At 41.4% G+C, this 9,555-nt stretch overlaps 1 protein-coding gene across 3 annotated transcripts in view; it reads left to right on the top strand.

The window, feature by feature from the left end:
* The first annotated feature begins 6,313 nt into the window (after window positions 1–6,313).
* LOC146610713 (solute carrier family 41 member 3-like) overlaps window positions 6,314–9,555 on the top strand; it is a 44,150-nt gene continuing 40,908 nt past the window's right edge. Inside the window, exons 1-2 of one of the 3 annotated variants that reach the window (XM_085344137.1) lie at window positions 6,314–6,480; window positions 8,823–9,148. In XM_085344137.1, the coding sequence (XP_085200263.1) occupies window positions 8,837–9,148 (312 nt within the window). In that variant the 5' untranslated portion in view covers window positions 6,314–6,480; window positions 8,823–8,836. Of the gene's footprint in view, window positions 6,481–7,205; window positions 7,325–8,792; window positions 9,149–9,555 lie in introns of those variants that run through there. The other 2 variants (XM_085344135.1, XM_085344136.1) reach the window with 2 other exon arrangements.

Here is a 9,555-nt window from a genome sequence, read left to right as displayed (position 1 = left end):
AACATATTTTACAGTTTCTTCTGAATGCTTACAGTTTTTTCCAGTCGCTAACAAGCGTTTGTCCAAACAGTTGTCACATTTGCAAAACTCTAAACACAATTAGCACAGCATCGGTCTGTTGTGGCCATACCATTCTTACATTTCATGTCGTGTTCACCCAATATGCAGTCAGTGAACACATTTCCACAATGCTTACATTTTCTTAACAGACAAGCTATACCTCCCAACAAAATTATGGACTGTTTTTGTAGTATTTACGAATGTTAACACACAACATCCCACAATAGCAAAAACAATATTCCAAACCGTAGATACAGTATAAAAACCTCTGCTTCTGCAATGATATCAGTACAAAAACAATATCAATATCAAAAATATATATCAGCTGATAATAAACAAACAATTGAATAATTGACACACAGCTGATTTATGTTGGGTAAATTGGGCCAACGACAGCTTCTTCCATTCTGGCTTAGACTCAGTGGGGTTTATAAGGCAAGACCTTGAGGAGTGATGTTTTTGGAAACAAAAAAAAGACAAACACTGTAATGTCTGGTCGAGGAAGAGTAAGAGCAAGGGGCCCAGAGAGAAGAGCAGGCCCAAGGAGAGGGCAAGGTAGAGGTGTAAGAATGCGTGGTGGTGGCATTCCAAGGGCTGCAAGAACAGTAGTCAGTGATGAAATTCGTGCCACTATCATTGACCATGTAATCAACCATGGTCTTTCACTAAGAGAGGCTGGTGAAAGAGTGCAGCCCAATTTGAGGCGGTCAACGGTTGCCTCCATTATACGCATCTTTCAACAAACCAACAGGTAAGTATTGCATTTTACATGGATTGTTTCTATTCTCACTTGACATGTCAATATGGTCATACAGTAATGCATATGTTGAATTTTTTGTCTTTCTAAAGAATGCAATGTCTTCCACCCTCTGGGGGAAGAGGAAAGCTCCTCAGTAATGATCAGGAGCTTGCCATTGTAGAAATGGTTACTGCAAATAATGCAATAAAACTGCGTGAAATTCAAACTAGAATTGTGGCGGACCATGAGATATTTGACAATATCGATAGAATCAGCCTCACAACCATTACGCGGACATTGTCCAAACACAGAGTGCGGATGAAGCAGCTCTACGCTGTTCCCTTTGAGAGGAACAGTGAGAGGGTCAAGGAGCTACGACGACAATATGTCCAGGTATAGTGTATATTCAATCCAATGTCCAGTTCTATAAGCTTTGCACTTTGCAAGTAGGTAACCTACACAATACTAGGTTACAGTACAGTATGGTATACAGTAATAACATGACTTACATAAACTTTGTTTCAGAGAGTTATGGAATTGGAGGCCAACCAGGCCCCTCATAAATTCATATACATCGATGAGGCAGGATTCAATCTGGCCAAAAGGCGTCGACGTGGACGAAATGTAATTGGAAAAAGGGCCACAGTTGATGTGCCAGGACAGAGAGGGGCAAACATTACCATGTGTGCAGCAATTGCAAATGCAGGATTACTCCTTCACAGATGTCAGGTTGGACCCTATAATACAGAGCGCTTGCTTGCCTTTCTCAATGATCTCCACCAGCGCCTGGTTCCAGAGCAGGGTCAGGAGGGTGAAAACATGAGGACCTTTGTAATTACCTGGGACAATGTGGCTTTCCATCACTCGCAAGCAATAACAACATGGTTTGAAGTCCACCCAAGACTGGTAAGTCTCTTCCTTCCACCCTATTCACCTTTCCTCAACCCCATAGAGGAGTTCTTTTCTGCATGGAGGTGGAAGGTTTATGACCATCAGCCACATGACCAGATGTCCCTCCTCGAAGCCATGGATGCTGGCTCCAGGGACATCACAGTTGACGATTGCCAAGGGTGGATCCGACATACCAGGCGGTTCTATCCCAGGTGCATCGACTTGGATAACATCAGATGTGATGTTGATGAAAAAATGTGGCCTAACCCTGAAGATCGCAGAGATTAGATGCAAAGTTTTTGCCTTTTTTTAGCCCCCCTCCCCCTCCCCCCCTTTTGATCTTGGCTTTTTGCTGTTGTTTTTTTGTTCAGAATGCTCTTGTGTGTTTCATGGATATTTTGTTCACTGTAAGCAATACTGTAAAACTTTCTCTGTCCTATCATACTGTGTTTCTACTGTACCTCCTGTAGTAAACAGTAAAGAAACATAAACTTGTTTGCTTTTTACTGGAATGCTTTTGAATGTGAACATTACTGTACATGTGGACATACAGTTACCAACCAAGACATTTCTGGTGTCAAAATGGTGGATTGCATGCAAATACCTGTAAAACTGAAACATAAAAGTCTATGCAGTTTTTGTAATGTCAATAATAGCCAGTATTTTGAAACCTGGTGTACTTTGATTGACTGCATGTACCTTGTGAAGTGAAAACAAGTGTTATTCTTTGACAGACTAATTTCATTTTGAGTCAGATTTATAGTGTTTTTGTACAGTTAGTGTGTGCAGAGAAAGATGTGTTCTATTTTGAAATGAAGAGTTAGTATATATTTAACAAAATGTATTTTTGAGAAGAAAATTATCCATTTGGCCAATTGTGTTTTGTAGGTGTGAGTCTGTGTTAAGAGTTTAGAAAAAGTATCTGAAGTATGGGTAGGCGCTTGTTAGCGATTGAAAAAAACTGTAAACCCTAACTGTGATTCCTGTAGCACAATCTCTAAAACTATTCAGACTTATAGCAAAACCACTCACTGAGTTTGCAAAACTAAAAGCACAAAAACTGCTTTGCACTCAGTTTGCAATTTTGTAACACACACTTTGCAAAACTGTAGGCACAATTCACTGCACAACACTCAATTACCAAATTTCCAACACACTCCTAGCAAAAGTATACACATGTATGGCTATCATTAACACTAATTTGCCAACTGTCTGGCACACTTTCACATGTGAAAACTTTTTTAGATAATTAGTTCACTTTGCAATCAGCCTAAGCACTATAATACAGGTAAGCTGTGTGTGCGAAGTACAATGGAGGGAGCAGAAAGAGTGAGAAGTAGAGGAGGCCGAGGAAGAGGACGTGGAGGTGAAGAAGTAGGATGAAGAGGACGACAAGGACAAGGAGGAGCAAGAGGAAGACGAGGAGGGGGGAGAGGAAGATGAGGAGGGGGGAGAGGAAGGGTAGGAAGAGTAAGAAATAGAATTGCTGATGACATCAGAGCTACAATAGTGGACCATGTAATCAACCGTGGAATGACCCTGAGGGTAGCTGGCCAACGGGTCCAGCCTAACTCGAGCCGCTACACTGTAGCAAGCATCATAAGGACATCTTGAAATGAGAATCGGTTAGTACAGTCACTTCGCACAAAGATTTGTAGCACTGCCATATGCCAATGAGAAACACACCAATACCATTGATGTAAAAATACTGAAATTGTTACTTTACAGAATTGCTAGATGACCAGATGCTGGGGGCAGAGGAAGCATGTTCACTGCAGACCAAGAAACCCATATAGTCATTATGGTGATTGCAAATAATCCTATACTTGGAAATAAACACTTGTGTTTGTTTTGATGTGTTTGAATAAACACCAGTACTTGAAGTTTGGATCCCTCTATGCTTATGGATCTATGACAGAAGTATGAGCTCAAACTGACATAGCCTACCTTGTGCACAGAGAAAGCAAAAGCCAGATGTGTTTTGTATTCATACCATCAGTGTGCAGTTGGCGCATTGTGTGCTTAGTAGATGATGGCTTGTGTGTACTGTTTGATACGGAAACACCATTTTTACGAAGGTGTGAAGAGTTAATCTAGCTGTGTTTGCTTTTGCAAGAGAACTACGATGTTTTGATTATTGGGTGACAGGTTTTCTTATTTGTGTGAAGAGTTTTGCAAAATTAGCCAAAAGTTACAAAAAATGTGCTTAAGCAATCAGAAAAAACTGTAAATCTAAAAATGCAGTTTAACCAGCCACAGCTGATTCTCATTGTAGATGAACATCTACACAGGTGTTACTCCTTCAATTTTTCAACTCCTTCAATTCTGCCATGCCAGAAGATTCTTGTGTATTGCCCTAGATGACATAAGATGTGATGTGGATGAGAACCTGTGGCCAAATGGAGGAGACCGAGTAGATTAGCATTACTATTGTATGTGTATCAGTGGATGGTGTGTATACAAATTCTTGTATTTTGGGATTACTTAGTGCAAAAAAATAAAAATACATAAACAAATATTAACGAATTCTGCATGATGTCTGATTCATTCCAGTAACATATATTGAAATTATAAACAGAGATGTGTCCTTGTTTTACACAAGAAAACACTGTGTAATGCTACATGTTGTTAGTGTTTTTTAGGTCATTGTTTTGTGGGTGACAAAGTGTGTTTGTCGGCTGTCAACCTTTGCTAGTGTTCTGGAAGAATGAGTTTATTTGAGACCTGAATAAAGTGTTTTGGTAGTTGTAGTGCATTTTGAATGTGAAATGAACTGCTTTGCCAAGCTGAAGGTCAGTTAGGAGAATTGTGTGAAGAGTTTTGCAAAAGTGGCCTAAGTATTGTGAAATGTGTCCTAGCGGCTGTAAAAAACTGTAAAGTGGAAAATAGAAAAGTCACAGTAATGTAGTGTACTTTAAACAGAATGTACCCAGTCTAATACATTCACCGATCAGGCATAGCATTATGACCACTCACAGGTGAATAACACTGATCATCTTTTCATCATGGCACCTGTTAGCAGGTGGGATATATTATGGAGCAAGTGAGCATTTTGTCCTCAAAGTTGATGAGTTAGAAGCAGGAAAAATGAGCAACAGTGAGATTGACAAGGGACAAATTGTGATGGCTAAATGACTGGGTCAGAACATCCCCAAAGCAAAAGCAGCTCTTGTGAGCTGATCTGCACTGGTCAGTATCTATCAAAAGTGGTTCAAGGAAGGAACAGTGGTGAATCAGTGACAGGGTCATATGCAGCCAGGGCTCACTGATGCATGCAGTGAGTGAAGGCTGGCTCATACGGTCTGACCCAACAGATGAGCTACTGTAGCTCAAATTGTCAAAACAAATTACTGCTGTTCCTGATAGACATGTGTCAGAATACACAGGGCATCACAGATTGTTGTGTATGGGGCTGCATAGCTGCAGACCGAACAGGGTGCGCATCCTGACCCCTGTCCAATGACCAAAGCACCAACAATGGACACAATGGACAGGAGCAATGGAAGAAGGTGGGCTAGTCTGATGAATCACATTTCTTTCACATCAGCGTGGATGAATCTTTGGCTGTGATGTCTATTTTATTTATAACCTATAGCACATTTAAACAACAGAAGAGCTCAAAGTGCTAGGGATAGGGATAGGCACATTTACATTTCAGGTCTCCAAGAAGAAGTTTCAAAATGCATGAAAAGCTAAAAGGTGTGTTTTGTTGTGATAACTAATCATTATTACTGTTGAAATCACAATGATCGAGTGGTCATTCAATTATATTCACAATTTGCAAATCACGGATGATTCGTCTCATACTGTAAGCCATGACACACTGCTATACCCTACATAAGTTGTCTTTATCTGGTATCAGATCGATACCAAAAACACAGGACTATTAGACACTGACCCCTAAGGCATTACCCAGCATGCCATCACATAACCATAAAAAACTGCTGCATGCCCATGGCATGGTGTCATATTGCAAGCAACAGTAAAGAAATAACCAGGCTCTTCAGTTTAAAACACAAGTTAGTGAAGAGGGGGCGACCTAATAGTATTAAATAGTGTCTTTTAAACATGTATGATGTTTGATTGTAATGAATGGTTATAGTTCCTACCAGAGCGTTCTCACTCCCGAGGCGTAACATGTGGACGTTTTGTCACGTCCCGCGGCGTTCCTGAGGAACGTGAAAGGAGACCTTCGGCGTTCTTATGGTACGCGGCGGGTTATGGCTGGAATCCAGTGCAATGACGCTCCCGCGGTAGTAGACGTTCCAGACCTGTATTCCAGGTTGTTCCTACACAAGCTCATAAAAACCTCAGTGAGGTGTGTGTGTGTGTGTGTGTGTGTGTGTGTGTGTGTGTGTGTGTGTGTGTGTGTGTGTGTGTGGGCACGACCCCACAAATCCCTTATGAGGGCTTCTCTAACTGTGAGGTTGCAAACGTTATTCTTTCTGTGAATGGAAAAGAGAAAATGCTGTATAGATGCCAGCCAGCCGGACAGAGATGGAAAGAGACAGGAGGAGGGGGTGAGGGGGGGTCATCCTTATCTGCTAATGCCATGAAATTCAAGACGGTGCCCCCCAGCTCGTACCCTGCACAAACACGCACGCGCAGAGCTCAGCGCACAGACACACAGAAAAAAGCAAATGCACGAGAGAGGAACATACACATATCCTAATTTAGACAGGCATTTCCATTCAAGCACATACACACAGCATAGCAAGGGCACACACGGTTATTCTCGGGAGCTTATTGCTTTCCCCGCAAACCTTCACGAGTACTGGCTGGAGACAAAGGTAAGGACGATAAATCAAATCTAATATGGAAACTAACATACACTAGGCTTAATGTGGCTCTGTGGCCTTAGAGAGCACGCTGTCCAAGCAGAACTTTATGAATTTATGTTCAATGAGAGTGTGTCGTGATCAGTACAGACTCTAGAAATGGTAACACGTATTGGTTTGCTCTGTGCTCTGCTATAATTAAATGTCTCGCTGGTGATTCCACTGGTGTTTCCCCCCATGCCTTCAAAGATTTTCATATTGTCGTCTATAAACTACCAGGGAGTTTGAGACAGAGAGGTTTTCTGACTTTGACATTAGTCTGATATCAGACACATATCAACTTATTAAATCATAAGTTAAGTCACAGCCGGGATGATCTGGAGGTCTAAGCGCCAGGCAAACCGCCACATAAACTGATATAAAACATTTTTCTCTGGTCTTTGAAATTAAGAAACTAAAAATAAATCTTTTCCTCAGCCCAAACGCTTTTCAAAAATAGTTTCTACAGCTGTATCATTATATATTATAATATTTAAACATCCTCACAGTCATAAAACTGTGAATTTCATTATTACAAACAGCAGCTGCTCGCGCGCTACACGCGAGGGGGCGGGGCTACACTCTTACGCAGTATTTTTTCTCTCGCTTTTACTCTTTAGTTTATCCAATCAGAAAGCACCTGGTTGTGTAACCGTGGTTACCGGTACAGATGTATTATGGGATATGCACATGGCAGCGTCCAAGTGAGGGAATGCATGTCAACAGAAGGATTCTGCGCTGTATGTTCGGCGTGATTTCGGGACCTGCAGATGAATTCAGGCGCTTTGGGAGGTTTCCGGGACTCCGTGTCGAGCATGTTTGTATTACTAATGTTTGAGTTTTGCTTTTTTAAAAGAAGACAAACGTTTCCCTTTCTGTGCAGTCTTGTACGTTTACTCATGATAGCACTTTGTGATTTGAGACCACGTATCACACACCAGCTACTCGTCGGTCCCGAGTTTGAACTGATGATTTTAAAAACTCTCAATTAGTAATTAGTGTCATAATGAAATTTCCTGAATAAAACAGTTGAGTGAAGAGTTAAAAGAAACGATGACAGCTATTCACTCTAAAGTTCGATACTCCAAGTAAAACTAATTTATGAAATTATTGTAAACCACAGTATGATGAGAAATGAGAAACAGTGCCAACTTATCAACATAAAGGTTTTTATTAAAGCTGGTATATTAGCAGTGCATTACTGACTACCCTAGTGGTTGCTACAGATTGTTTAATACAGCTGTCAGCTCAGTTATTTGTTTAAAAGATATAAATAATAAAAATAAAAGATATTCATGGATTAAGAAAAGAAGGGGCTGTTTATTTATAGTATTTACAGTTCTCTGTTGTGCCCTTGTGTTTAATATGTTGATTAGCTTTCCTGAAAACAGAGCATCAGTCTATCAGAAAGAGTGGAAGCTTTAACCTATTGTCTATATAGTGTCAATTCACTGCAACAGTTGCCTCTGTGAGCTGTATATTGCAAGATAATGACTCTACAATATTAGAAAGCGCCCAAAATCAGAGGCTCCCTTATACGCAGCACTTTGCGATGGCGGGAAGGAAGAATTCCATTTTAACAGGAAGTGACCTCTCGCTGAACCAGGCTCAGCCTTATGTTACGCTCAGTTGAAAGCTGAGGGGAAACAGAAGGCAAATAAAAGGAAGAGCAGAGTTTAGCTGTGATATAACCACGGCAGACCGGCAACATGTTTCTGCTTTTCAGCATTAACTTTATTTACACAATCGGTCGCTGTTTACAAACACACACGGCTGAAACTTTCCAGCTGCCAGCCGAACACTAACAACAAAACTGGAATCCAGGACCCAGCACACTTTTAACCTGACGAGGCGTGACTACGGATGCCCTGCAGGTGCGTTTGCCTCCCCTGCAGCGGCACCGCCGACCACGCCCCGCCACATTAGTTTAACAGTGGTGGGAATGTGTAGAGCTTACATTTCTTGCTGTTCTATACACTTTATCCAAACTATATGGTGCTTTTCTCCCTTTGTGCAACTATATATGTTACTTCAGCATGCTTTCCAAATAGAGCTAGATATAACAAAGTGAAGGATCACCAATAGAAACTGTTGTCTCCTTCCATGGCAAAATATGAGAGCTAATCCTCTGTTCAGCTGATGGAAAGCATATATGATTTGATTGGCACATCATCCTGGTGGAGTGGATGAATTCAAAAGATTGGACGCAGTTATCTCTACATTTTTAGATGGTAAAGCTGTGCCAAACTAGACCCTTACTGTCCCTATCTATTCTGTGTTCCCAGATTAAACTAACACAACCCTACTTGTCACAGCCACTGCTGTCATCATGCCTGGGGAGGATAAACCACCACAACAGGCCCGCCAGAGGAAAAAGACCAAGAAGTCCCGCTCCAAGGGAAAGAGTCCCACTGGGAGTCCTAGTGCCAGCTTGGCAAGCACTTTAGACGGGCAAGATGAGTTCATCTTCCTCCCAGTCGTGCAACCTCCACCTAAAAAGTCTACGGAGGAGAGGAAGAAAGTGCCTGTTGCCAAAGTAGAGGAAGAGACATCCATAGCCATCTGTCTTCAGGTGGTTTTTCCCTACCTGCTAGCTGGAATGGGCATGGTGATGGCTGGCATGGTGCTGGACATTGTACAGGTAAGGTCCTTAGGGTAGCTTGGAGAGTGATATCACATATTTAGAGTGGAAAAGCATGAAGTATGTTAACATAATAGTGGATATTGGGGCCTACTAGCTGACAGGTAAACCTTCAGGCTGCTCATTTGAATCCCTCATCAGATGCTGGCATCACCGCTCTCCAAGATGATTTTTTTCGGGGATGGTGTACAAAAACTATGATTAGATTTACCCCAGTGTAAATGTAGCAGCTATGTCAAAGGATACAATTATTAGACCCTCTTTAAACCCCCAGAATAAAACCTGACCATTTTTTTTCTTAGTGCCTAAAACACAGGTATAGTGGTGTCAAAAAGTGTTTGCCTCCTTCCTGATTTCCTAGTGTTCTGTATATTTGTCACACTTGAATGTTTCAGATCATCAAACAC

The sequence above is a fragment of the Diplotaxodon limnothrissa genome, linkage group LG20 (assembly GCF_057381915.1).
Source record: "Diplotaxodon limnothrissa isolate DT_005_m linkage group LG20, D_limnothrissa_male_GT1.1, whole genome shotgun sequence".
Taxonomy (NCBI): Eukaryota; Metazoa; Chordata; class Actinopteri; order Cichliformes; family Cichlidae; genus Diplotaxodon; species Diplotaxodon limnothrissa.
Note: the sequence above shows the minus strand (reverse complement) of the source record. Positions and strands in the feature narration are given on the sequence as shown.